This window comes from Cydia pomonella, chromosome 7 (genome assembly GCF_033807575.1).
Source record: "Cydia pomonella isolate Wapato2018A chromosome 7, ilCydPomo1, whole genome shotgun sequence".
Taxonomy (NCBI): domain Eukaryota; kingdom Metazoa; phylum Arthropoda; class Insecta; order Lepidoptera; family Tortricidae; genus Cydia; species Cydia pomonella.
The window spans coordinates 24,659,717-24,673,683 of NC_084709.1; the positions used below are offsets into that span (position 1 = coordinate 24,659,717).

The 13,967-nt window shown below is 36.6% G+C and overlaps 1 protein-coding gene across 1 annotated transcript in view; it reads left to right on the forward strand.

The window, feature by feature from the left end:
* Positions 1 to 13,967, forward strand: part of LOC133520210 (neuropeptide FF receptor 1-like) — a 150,887-nt gene that overhangs the window by 115,752 nt on the left and 21,168 nt on the right. The window contains exons 6-7 of the mRNA XM_061854584.1: positions 4,786 to 4,954; positions 5,787 to 5,902. Of these exons, the coding sequence (XP_061710568.1) occupies positions 4,786 to 4,954; positions 5,787 to 5,902 (285 nt within the window). The remainder of the gene's footprint in view (positions 1 to 4,785; positions 4,955 to 5,786; positions 5,903 to 13,967) is intronic.

Sequence of the window (13,967 nt, forward strand, 5' to 3'; positions counted from 1 at the left end):
AGGATTACATTACATTACATTGATTTTTAGTCAGCGTTTACATAATTTAAGTAGGTATGTCATTTTTCTTTTAATTTATATTGTTATTTGTTCAGTCAATTTTTAGATATTAAGTAACATATTATTTTTTATAAACAAATGATTAACTATTTGTAGCGGACAAGAACCCCTCATCGGGTGAAGGCCTCCTCCAAGGACTTCCATCTATCTCTGTTTGCAGCTATATATTTCCAGTTTTTACCAACTATTTTATTAATGTCATCAGTCCAACGACTGTTTGGTTTGCCGGAGCGTCGTTTGCCTGCAGGTCCCTTCCAGGTGGTAGCTTTCAAGGTCCAGCGCGAGTCAGACAGCCTGGCTACATGTCCAGCCCATCGCCATTTTTGTACTTTAGCGTGCTTGAGGGCGTCTTTTAGTTTTGTTACAGCTCTTATATTTATGTGGGGTATTTTTTGCACTTTTTTCATGTTTAACAAGCTTCTCTCCATTGCTCTCTGGCATGTAGTTATTTTTGATTTAATTTTTGCAGTAAACAGCCACGTTTGGCTTGCATAAGTCAGTGAAGGCAAAATACACATATCCATAACTTTTTTCTTAATTTTCATATTCATACTGCTTTTCAGGATTTCCTTTAGGCTCCAGTATTTATTCCAAGCTATTTTTACTCGTCGGTCTACTTCTTCTTCATTACGATGATTGTTAAATGATATCTGCTTACCTAGGTAGATATAGCTGTCTACATACTCTAGTAGCGTCCCATCAACGGTTATGTCTTTTTGAGCGCTATTGGTCATAAGTTTTGTTTTTTGAAAGTTCATTCTTAGACCGACTTTTGCACTAGCTTCATGTAAAGTTTGTAACATGTATTTTAGCTGAGCGCAGTGTTCCGTCATTAGTACAATATCATCCGCGAACCGCAGATGGTTCAGATATTTACGATTGATGTATATTCCTATATTGTTCCAGTCGAGACTATTGATTACTGATTCAAGTACTGCTAAGAATAATTTTGGAGACAACGGGTCGCCTTGCCTGACGCCTCTATCTATTGGTATATCAGGTCCTAGTTTGTCTAATTTGACTCTACTTGTGCAATTTTCGTAAATGTGTCTTATAATTCTTATGTATGTAGGGTCTACATTACACTGGCTTAAAGCTTCCCATATAGAGGAATGTGACATTGTATCAAACGCTTTAGCGTAATCAATGAATGCTGTGTATAATGGTCTTCGGTATTCTTGATATTTTTCTATAACCTGTTCCAGAGTGTGGATATGGTCCATAGTCGAGTACCCACTCCTAAATCCAGCTTGTTCACATGGTTGGCGTCTGTCAATTGCTTTGCTTATTCGGGATAGTATGATTGTAGAAATAGTTTGTATGTACATGACATCAGACTGATGGGCCTGTAGTTTCCTATGTCCATTGGGTTCCCTTTTTTATACAAAAGTATTATGTTTGACTGCGTCCATTGTTTGGGTGCTGTTCCTGTTTTTAGAATGAGGTTAAATAAATGTGCCAAGGGTGTCACTAATAAGGGAGCAGCGGTCTTTAATATTTCATTTGTGATGTTATCCGGCCCAGGGCTTTTTCCAGTTTTTAAGTTTTTTATATGTCTCATTATAACTACTTCATCTATTATTGGGACTTCACTTGTGATTGGTAGGTCTGTTTTTGGCGCTTCTTGCTCATGACTACTGTATAACTTCCTATAATAAGTTGTAGCAGTTTCAAGTATCTGGTTTCGAGATTGTGCAGTATTATTATCTGAAATTAGCAACTCTGGTATCCAGTTTTTATGTGTTCTGAGTTCTTTGTAGGCTTTTTTCACACTTCCGTCAGCATAAAGGTGATTTTCAATTTTTGACTCTCTATGCTTTTTGTAGTCTTCTTTAATACTTTTACTTGCTTTTTTGTAGATGTCGCTTAACTTTGATTTAATCTCTTTTGTTTTGGGTCTTATATTTTGAAGTTCCATTCGCTTCGCTATTAATTGCTTTGTGGTGTCTGATAATATGCTACTGTGTGTGTTGTGGCTATTCTTTTGTGAATGCTTCAAACTTGTCTGGATGCAGTTGATTAGCTTGTCATGATATAATTGTGTTGATTCATCTGGTGCCAGAGTCATAAGTGGTTGTTTTTCTACTTCGAGGCATTTCAAGAAGACATTCTTTTCAATATCTGACTGGAGACTTTTTGTGGTATTGGTTTTAAAGTTGTGTCTACTTTTTTTTGGTTTTTTGAGTAACCAGGTAGCTCGTACTACTCTATGGTCTGATGAAAATTCAATTTTGTTGATAATTTCAATGTTGATTATACTTCTTTTTTGGTTTGTAAGAATAAAGTCAACTTCGTTTTTCGTCCTTCCATTTGGTGCAATCCATGTCCATTTTCGGTTAAATTTCTTCATGAAATATGTGTTCATGATGGCTAGGTTTTTCTCAAGGCAGAAGTCCATCAATAATTCACCTCGCTGGTTTCGAGATCCATAACCATGTTTACCTGTGATCATATGCTCCTCTGATTTTGGCTGTCCGACCTTCGCATTGAAATCTCCCATTATTATGATGTTTTTATCTGCTTGTTGGTGCGCTTTTTCAACTGTTTCATAGAAAATTTTCACTTGTTCATCTGTGGCTTTTTCAGTCGGGGCATATACCTGTATAATAGAGAGATGGAAGTTGTTAATCATTATTTTCAATAAGGCAACCCTCTCCGAAAACCCTTGAAAGCTCACTATGTTGTGTTTCAGATATTTTTTGATTATGAATCCTACTCCATGAAGTCCTTGTGTCTGGCCAGTGTAAAACGTGGGTATTACGGTTACAGTATTTTAAGTTCCAATAAATTTAACTCTTGCCGCTCCAATTCCACTCATGCGGAAAAACTCGAGGTAACGAAATAAGGCTTCGGTAATATAATTATGAAGTGGATTTTAAGATTTTCATTAATAATTGTATTTATTATGATGAAATTGAGCTGAACTGACTCATAAATAATATTTTTTAATAAATTGAAATGAATTAAGAACCATTGTAAAATTCTAGGAAAATTTTTACTGCAATAAAAGTCAAGAATTTCAATATCCTAGGATTTTCGTTCTTGTCGTTCAGTATTGAATAAAATTGTTGGTCCATTTAAGGTTCAAGGTAATCTAGTTCTCATACAAACGGTATGAGATGTCCAATGTAAAGTTAACCCTAAATGGCTCAACTATTAAAGTCCGTGACTGTACGTGTACTTTTTTTTAAACTAACTTCTCACATCCGCTTGAAAAGGCTCTCTTAATTCGTTAAAATTAGTGTGCAAAGTTACATTTTATCCACTGCGCATTTCAATTCGTTACCTGATTGATTGGACGTATAAGTTATTATTTTGCATTTGTAGTATACAGTATATAAATAACTGAACGTAAAGCAATCACTCAAACCCGTTAACGTATAGGCCATACTGAGCCACATTTACTATGGGACCAACCCCGAAATCGTATTTTTTTTTAAATTTATTTATCCAAAAAAATATAACAACCAATCAAAGAAAAAAAATCTTACAATCGAGATATTTTTAACTAAAATTAATACTTTTCCTTGGTGCCTTTTCGCTGAACATTTATGTTTAAATTTCATTTGGCGACCAACTTTTCGCTGATGATTTCCTTTGACAACCAACCTTTAGAAAATTTTCATTTTGATAACGTTTTACTTGGTAGAGTTATGATTATGTCATACAACTTTTGGAATACATTTTATTCGTCAAATCATACAATTCGCTAAATACTAATGAACTTAATAACGTTTAGTGATTAGTCAAAGTCGGACGACAACGAGCGAAGCGAGGAGAAGCGTATGTAGGTTAACTGCGACCAAACAGCCGGAACTGACTTTTTTCATCATAAAGATAATATCTTGCAATAAAAAAAACTTATTGTTATTTGATTTACGACAAGTAATTCTGCTACTTAATGCGGGGGGGTTTAAAAGTGTTTTTTTGAGTTGATGTCCAAACGTACTGTTGGTTACCGTTAGAGTAAGATATCATACGAGTTATTGTGTTGAGTTGCCACGTGCCGGTGCCCATTCGGCAAAATGAAATTATGCTACAGGGCTGGTTCTTTCCTTGCCCAGCGAATTGGCATCGCCATAAAGCGCGGTAATGCTACCAGCTTTCTGGGCACCCTACCATCGGGCAACGAGACAGCCCCCATTTTTTATTTGTAAATATATGTATATAGATATAGATATGTTTCTTTACTTTAGTTATATTCTTTTTTGTATTTTATGCGTTTGAATAAATGCAAAACATTTGTAGCGAAGTGACATTCTGCAAAAAAAATCGATTTAGAAAACCCTTTTTCTGACGACCGGTTTGACCTAGTGGGTAGTGACCCTGCCTACGAAGCTGATGGTCCTGGGTTCAAATCCTGGTAAGGGCATTTATTCGTGTGATGAGCATGGATATTTGTTCCTAAATCATGGTTGTTTTCTATGTATTTAAGTATTTTATAAATATTTATATATTATATATATCGTTGTCTAAGTACCCTCAACACAAGCCTTATTGAGCTTACTGTGGGATTTAGTCAATTTGTGTAATAATGTCCTATAGTATTTATTTTAATGTCCTATATTTTTTTTTTCTTATATTATAAAATGTGCAAAGTGCAAAGCACACTCTGACATTTCTATTATAGAATCCTACATATTTTTAAAAATGGCCGCGCTATGTACATTATCATTCTACCTGCTATCAACAAGGCTCCCTCAATATATATTTTTTTGTGAACAGGGCCTAAGGCTAATGAAAGAGAGGAAGAGAGTGGCGTGGATACTACTGCTTCTCGCCGTCCTTTTCGCTCTTTGCTGGCTCCCATACAACATCATGCAGTTGCTGCTAGATATGTACGTGGTCAACGCCAAGGACCTGAGCATCTTCCTGCCTTACGCTTTACTATTAGGTGAGTTATTTGTAATGGCCGCTATTTTTTTACGGCGTTGCTGATAAACGACCACCGCTAATGTCATCTACCCTTCCGAACATTGAACTGATAGGCAAAAAAAACCCCCTAGGCAACGAAAATAAATATCTGTTTCGGCCATCCTGTAAATGCTTTACACTTCAGAGCGTTGATGATCCGTTAAGGCCGTCCGCTAGCTGGCGCGGGTGCACGGAGCGGGCGTACGTACGCGGGTGCGATGGTAGGTAAAATCCGTCGCACGCGTCCGCGCCAGTTAGCGTTGCTCATACTATTTTTCGTTAACCCGCTCACCCGCGCCGGCTGGCGGACGACCTAAACTCAAATGCTTAAAATATTTATACACTACTTTAATGTATAGGCAATAAGGTCGTGTATACAAATTTTTGGCATTTTATCCGTGTCGATATTTAACACCTTCATTGTTATTTAAGGCACTATTCAAAAGTCAGCGCGTAAAATCAAGTTTGATTCTTCAAAAATGAATTTGAATAAAAATTAAATTCAAATCCTTCTTATTTAAGTGACCTCGTTTTCTCTCCCTAAAGAACTCAATTTAAATTTTGTTTACAAACTTTGGAATACATAATTCAAAAGTACTCATTTGGACAATTTGCCGTGAACATTATTTTTGATGTTAAATGTATTTTCTTCATTTACAGACGTTTTGGCCGACCATTTATTTTTTATATGTAATACACAATTAAATTCAGCTTATTTTTGTACACGTCTTGCTTAATTTGGGACTTAGAATTAACATTTTGTATAAGACTGTCCCCAATTACATAATTAATTTTATGTAATTTTGATGCAGGACACGCGAATTCCGCGATCAACCCCATAGTGTACTGTATGATGACAAGAAACTTCCAGCGGTCAGCGAGGAAGCTGCTGTGCGGCAGGAGCGTCTGCCAGCAAACTAAATTTACGGTAAATACATTGGTACTCATTCATCGTAATAAACGACTATGACGAACGCGATGGTGAACATGATGACGAGAAAATTACAGGCCAATTCGAACGGACCGTCAACCGTAAAAGTGTATGGCGACTTTATCAATGAATTCATTATAATTTCTCCATGCAATTTCGCCGCTCACTGTACACTGATATCAAAATGATATCTGAATAATGTCATTTATCGTGTGTCTTGCTCTTGCCAATACATATACGGACAAGTACGAATGAAATGCACGATGACTAGTTCATATATCATTCTGATGTCAGCGTATGTTAGAGCAGGCAGGCAGGCAGGTGGTTTCGTGGCAGGAGCGTCAGCCACCGAGCCAAGTTTACTGTAAATAGTACATTTTTGTTCTCATAATCGTAGTTAACGTTCGTAAGTATGCATGATGATGAGGAATTTCCAGTGACCAGCAAGGTAGCTTAAGAGGCCTCCTTATTCCTACAGACGAGCATATTTTGTAAAATGCTTCCTTTTTCATTCAAGATTACGACGTAACTATTAGTATTTATTCAAAAACTGGTAACATACTTAAATAATCATTTCTTAGAGGCTGGAACAGTTAAAATTTTCATTTTCTCTTTTAATTTTAAACCTCTTTTTTAATGATTTTTCTTGGGAGTCTTTTTCAAATCTTGCAGTGAGAAGTGTCGTTTCGGTTCTCAATTTTGCAGTAAACAAGAATCATTTGGTACATGAATGATTACAATTTGATTCAACATATCTTTTACGAGGGGCTAGGTAAATTACTACAAAAAATAAGTTTAAGTAATATTAGTTCTTCTAAAGGTTTTTTCATCACACTTGCTCGTGGTTATTGTATGCCAGCATACTGAGATGAAATGAGACTTTTGATTTCATTTCGCCCATGGGCATATTAGGCACAATGTTTTTTTTTTCAGTAGGTATAAATGAGTTTTACTTTTAAAATACCGACTTTTATATATATATATATATTGTATGATTGTAAATATTTAATTCGATTAAATAAGTAAGTAAGTAAATATTCTTTATTGCACCAACAATTATACATTTTACATGCATGTAAAACTACAAATAAATTTGAAAGGAAAATTAATTTTTAAGGAGGATTAATTTAATAGTAAAATTCAGTAAAATATTTTTACAGAATTTTCAATCGTGGCTGAATGCCGGATAGATCTGTGCCTTCCATACGTAACCTGTCAATAATGACAATATGGCGGACGAATGTTTGAAATGTAAGTAAGTAAGTAAATATTCTTTATTGCACCAATTTTTAACATACATGTAAAACTATAAATAAATTTTAAACCAGGTAAGAACAGGAAAAATTACATTAAACATATTAAATTAACAGTAAATTCTTAAATATCACCGTATTTAAGAATTATTTCGCTTAGAATATAATTATTTCCTCCCAAGTTTGATGAAAAACATTATGTGTGCCACGGGCGGTACAATAATTACGAACTCGTGTAAATTAAGCCCTCGCCTTCGGCTTCGGGCTTAAAATTACCACTTGTTCGTAAATTCTTGTTTACCGCCCTTAATACACAACGTACTATTTGCCACTGCTCATAGTACCTACATCTAGTACACCTACTAATATAGATTAGATAACCATCGAACCTATTTTGGAGCCCGGGGCGCCTAAACACGAACGCTTTAACTTCGTAACTCTCAAATCGTGTGAAATGTTATAAACTTGACCACAGCAGTACGCAGCAAGCCCGATATTCAAATTATTGCTTAATCTGATGTATTAGTGCACCTTCGCCATCACTTTTTCATTGAGGTGGTTTTGATTTTCTACCTTGGCTCAATAAAATTAAAGTCTAAATTATAAAAAAGCCCTCGATTGCGTAGCGTATTTTAAACATGAACTTTATCCCGTGCGTGATAAATTAGAAAATCAAATGTATAGTAACCATCTGTGGATATTAAATTAGAATTTACCTGTATCAGATCATTTCATGGTGAAGTGGGTGTCAGCTTAATAGAGTTTCCTGGCACGTCTGCCTGATTAACATTTCAATATACGGTTACCGAGAAATGTTGATTGTATTATATGTTGTTGAGTGTTCCTTACATACGGGCTCGCTAACACAGCCTCGTCCACTTTTATGTTCACATCTCGCTACCGCGAGTTGCTCCACCCGAGCGGTCAGCGGTCACCACAGACTCCATTTACCCGTGTTTTTCCATGTTAAGTAAAGAGGGACGGGTAGTCTATCTCGCCGCGAGATATACTGTCGCGCCAATCACGTGCTAGCTCGGCGGCATATCGTTACGCACGCTATGCAGGCCCGAGACAGGTAAAGGACATCTATGATGTGTGTATGACATGATGTTTGAGACAGGGATCGGAAACCGGTATTTTTTGTATGGGAACGAAAACGGTATTTTTTCGTTCTTTGTTAATTATTTCATTTCTAATTGGGCAATCTAATAATACGAAGTCGTTATCTAAAAACACAACCGAGTCCTATATTTGGAGTATAAAATAAACCGAAATATATGTATATTTCAAAGTTTTTCCAAAAAACCGGTTCCGATCCCTGGTTTGAGACAAGTACTTTCCCGTCTAAACTTGTACATACATTGATTATATCAGAAGTTTAGGTAATCACCAAATTATGTAATTATTTCATTTACTTCGTGACTGAATATTTAAACTCCATTTAATTATTTAACATTATGCAAAGATATTCATATCGTGATATTGATATGAATATCTTTGCATAATGTTAAGTAATTAAATGGAATTTACGTCATTATTTTGCTTGACAACAACTATTTTTAATGTAATGTAACGTATTGGAATATATTAATTATTTAATTGTGTGTAACGAACGACATACCATGTAATGCACATATTTTATTTATGATGAAAATTTGAAATTGAAATCAATAATCACCGATAATTTTATCACTTCAAAGTCCATTTTCTACACATATGACGCCTATGATGCGTTCAAAAACCGAAAATGTGGAATGAGCATTAAAATAAACTGTTTTGTTACAACAAATTTCTTATCCATGAAAATGTTGTTTGAGCTTTTTGGAAACAAATCAAATTATTTTTATCAAATATTTTGATTTGTATTTTTAAGCAGTTAATTCAATATTAGAAAAACTTATATTAATTTTACAGCATCCATCCTATTACTTACTTAAATTTTTTTAGCTTTATTTAGAGACTTATGATTGGATTTTTAAAACAGTAATTAACTATCGGCAAAATAATAGGCTATTTCTATTGTTGACAAAGTGGTTAAAAAAGATTCTAAAAACTTAACAGTATAAAGCGTCATAGGTGCATAATTATAAACGATGAAGCTTAAACTTTGCACTTTACTTTAATTCAATATTCACAAATCATCAATAAGAATATGGAAATACCTAATTTTTATCCAAAACTCTTTCTAAGTTTTCGTCATATATTATATTAGAAATCGCGCGTTTACGCAAGGAATTTCCTCCTGCGGACACTCCGCTCCGGCTGTGGAATTAGCTCCCTGCCAAGGTTTTCCCGAGGGTCTACAGTATGGGGATCTTCAAAAAAGGAGTGTACAGGGTCGGCAACGCTTATATAACACCTCTGGATTTGCAGGCATCCATAGGCACCGGTGATTGCTTACCATCAGACTGACCGTATGCTTGTTTGCCACATTTTTTTTTTTTTTAATTTTATAATTTATTGCGGAATATAATTCCCCTTTTTTTTAATACTTCGTCGGTGGCAAACAAGCATACGGCCCGCCTGATGGTAAGCAGTCACCGTAGCCTATGTACGCCTGCAACTCCAGAGGAATCACATGCGCGTTGCCGACCCTAAACCCGCCCCCCCTCATTGAGCTCTGGCAACCTTACTCACCGGCAGGAACACAACACTATGAGTAGGGTCTAGTGTTATTTGGCTGCTGTTTTCTGTAAGGTGGAGGTACTTCTCCAGTTGGGCTCTGCTCTAGATCTGGAATGACATCCACTGGCTGTGCCCTACCATACAAAGCGAGATGACATTCACAATGCCCATACCTCTCTTTTGGACGTAGTTTAAGGACGTACCCGGGTCCACATAAAATTAAATAACTAAAATAAAAATATAAATTATGAGTAAGATTAAAATGAAATATGTTAGTAGATATAAGCATCACTTTTCCATGTTTAGAATTGTCAAAGCTTTTAGAGCAAAAATCCTGTCCCAATATTGAGCTATGTACCAACAATACGCCCACGATTCGCCCAGGTATTCTCTTTGTGTCCTAATGGGGATTTGTCTAGACAAAGGCATTAATTAAATAAAGGGCAATATTGCCCACAGCTTTGAGGTATATTTGGTTTGATTTCCCGTCAGGATTTGTATCGGGACATCATTAGCTTTATCATGCCAAGGCGAGCTTTCGCTTGAAACGAACCAGTAGATAGATAAAAATATTTCTACACATGTTGTAACAAAAATAGTGGGGGTCCAAATAAAAACAAAAAATATTACTAAGCTAATCCGTTGTCCATTGTAGCAGCATTGGCAGCTTATCATGGATACGTATCATCTGTCCTTGATTATGGATTGATATTGTGGGGAAACGCAGTGGAAGTGGATAGAGTCTTTAAAATACAAAAAAAATGTGTCAGGGTCATTAGTAATTCGTGGCAAAGTGAAAGTTGCGTGCGCCTTTTCAATAAATAAAAATCCTTCTTTTACCGTGTCTTACACTTAAGAGAAATATGCAATTTTATCAGATCACATCACTTATACTTTAAAACACGTGTCGAAGAAGAAAGGCGAACCAGGGTAAACATTATGAACCACTTATATCACCCTCGAAGTCGCAAGACGATATACAAGATAAACGTTTTTAATATGTGGATCGTTGTATATAATCATCTCCCGGAGGAACTAAAGCTGCTAGAGGGAAACGCCTTTGAGCGCAGTCTTACAAACTGGCTCTTAGAGCGTTGTTTTTACAGCGTAAAGTCGTATCTCGAATACCAACAGTATTCAAATTAGTGATATCTTATACCTTTAAACGAGCAATTCTTGTATATATATATTATATTTCAGGGATCTCGGAAACGGCTTGTATTAGTTGTGATATGCCTATTATGTTAGCTTTTCCAATTTTTATGTAATAGGCTGCAAACGAGCAGACGAGCCGCCTGATGGGAAGTAGTCATCGCCGCCCATGGACATAAGCAACATCGGAGGAGCCACTTATGCGTTGCCAACCTTTGAGAACCCTAAATACCTGCTTCTTGAAGAACCCCATGTCATAGCGCAAGGGAAACACCTCAGAAGGTAGCTCATTCCACAACTTGCACGTTCTGGACAAAAACGAGCGAGATGCCCGCTTGTTCTTGGTTTGCCACGTGTCGAGAAAGTGAGGATGAACTTTGTATATTAATTTAAATTTATATTTTCTTATTTTACTTCTTCTTCTTTGTCCTCGCCTTTGTCCCGCTACACGGGGTCGGCTTTCTTAACCATGCCACGCCATTTGTTGCGGTCATATACGTCATTGCATCCTAAAGAGAGAATTTTCATGTCCCTTTGGACAGTCGTTAGCCATGTGGCTAGCGGTCTACCACTTCCCCTTTTGCATGTTGCGATGGAAAGGCACTTCTTCACGACATAATCGTCTGGCCTACGCATCACATGGCCATACCATCTGAGTCTGGTTTCTGCGAGTTTATCAGCAATAATTATAAATATTTTCTTATTTTACTGATTACAAATTTTTTACATGAGTTGTAAAACTGTATTGTAACATCCCGATACTGTATCAATGCAAATAAATCATTTCTGATTCTGATTTGACTGGCTAGTTGAGTCGGACACTCGCTTACTCTAACGCGATGGGAATGCATTACCAATACCCATCTAAATCGAGGAGCAGGAAGTATCGGGGAAATGGGAAATGAGGACAAATTACTGTGTGTGATACATCCCTGGAGATACACTTTGACAATTTGACTTAATTGTCAGAACGATTTATTTGAATATTAATGTAACATGAATACAACAACACCCAATACCCAATAAGATTATACAGTGCGTCCGTAGCCATTGGACAAAGCCGAAATTTACATATGCATTAGGGTATTTAGAACCAGTGTACAAAGTATCATAACAACCGGTGTAGCGGTTTCGAAGAAATTAACAAATTACCAATTTTTACTTTGGAGCAGCTTGTATGTGTTAGTAGCTTCTAAGGTAATATCCTCAAAGAATAGTATGGAAACTTCTTCGACCTTTTTGATTATCTTTTTTATTTATGACACTAATAAGCTTCTGACTTTTGAAAAATGTCATCATTATCAAATATTTCGAACAAATTGTCAAAAACACTGCCAAAGATTAACACATCTTTTTGTTGTCGATTATTGCAAATAACTTTTGTTCGAAAAAAATATTTTTTTATCTTTTGTGTTAATTAAAAAAATATTAACATCAGAGCATTCCTCAAAAGTAGCCCTACGTGAGATTTTAGGGTTTGTCCAATGGCTAAGGTCACTGGTGTATATCTCGTGTTAATATTGATACATAACATCATAACCAAATACATAACATCTAGGACAAAAAAAAATTTTTTATCAATCTCATACCCCAAGGTATCTATGGATAGGTCTTCAAAAATGATATTAAAAATAAAATGATATGAGGTTTCTAATGTCATTTTTTAGGGTTCCGTAGCCAAATGGCAAAAAACGGAACCCTTATAGATTTGTCATGTCCGTCTGTCTGTCCGATTATGTCACAGCCACTTTTTTTCTAAACTGAATAGTTTGCGCGAGAGACACTTCCAAAGTGGTTAAATGTGCCCCTCCCCCCTGTAACTTCTAAAATAACAGAATGATAAAACTAAAAAAAATATATGATGTACATTACCATGCAAACTTCCACCGAAAATTAGTTTGAACGAGATTTAGTAATTAGTATTTTTAATACGTCATAAATGGTACGGAACCCTTCATGGGCGAGTCCGACTCGCACTTGGCCGCTATTTTTATTTATTAGTTTTTCTATAGGAGTGATAGGCAGCCTCTTCCTAGCGCATTCAGTGGCAGCTTTTTACGGGCCCGTTTTTGGAAATGTTGGCTGTTTGATACTTCTCTTTTAATACACTTTTGATTTGAGCCCAATAATAGTTGAGAGAACGGCACCACAGGACGTTTGGAGGACGTTTCGGTCAAACTCAAGGTGAGGGTACTAATATTGTAAATAGTTAGTACACCATTTTTCGTATCACTGTAAACCAGTATAGTTAGCTATTAGTGTACACAAGATCCAGACAAGGAGTGGCACACCGATTTAAGGTGCGATCAGACCGCAGCTTAAAAAACGGTCACGATACGGAATCGCAGTGACGCGTCGTATGCGTACCGTTTTTGACGCATGCTCCCCACACCGCTGCTTAAAAAACGGTGACGGTACGGAATCGCAGTGACGTGCTTCACGCGAATCTTTTTTGTTCGCAAATCAAACGCTGCATTTACAAAACAGTTGCGTCTTTTACGTCACCGGTGTGGTGTCTGCCATAAGATCTCCGTGTAATATTTTTTGCGATTTTTACGCAGATTAATTTACGGTGCGTCAGCGTATTTTAAGCAGCGGTGTGGGGAGCATGCGTCAAAAACGGTACGCATACGACGCGTCACTGCGATTCCGTATCGTGACCGTTTTTTAAGCTGCGGTCTAGTCGCACCTTTAGGCCTTGGGCGATAAATTAAACGTCAGTGCCAGGCGTGGCGCAAACTATCAACCCTACAGCTGAGTATGGATATTGCAGGCCGAAATTACTGATACATCGGTAGCGGCACTGATAAATCCGCTACATGACGCTAAATCTAGACTACGAAAGTAAGAAGCGTTTTGGTAAGAAAACTGATGTATGGAGTGAGCACTCTATACGCATTTCTCTATGTTATTGGGTAATATTTAAAGCTGCGGGCGGGGTACGTTTAATGGAGAAGGGATAACCGTCTGCGGTTCGTGTCAGATGTCATTCGTGTCGTGTCATTTTGAATTAAAAAAAAATATTGTTATAA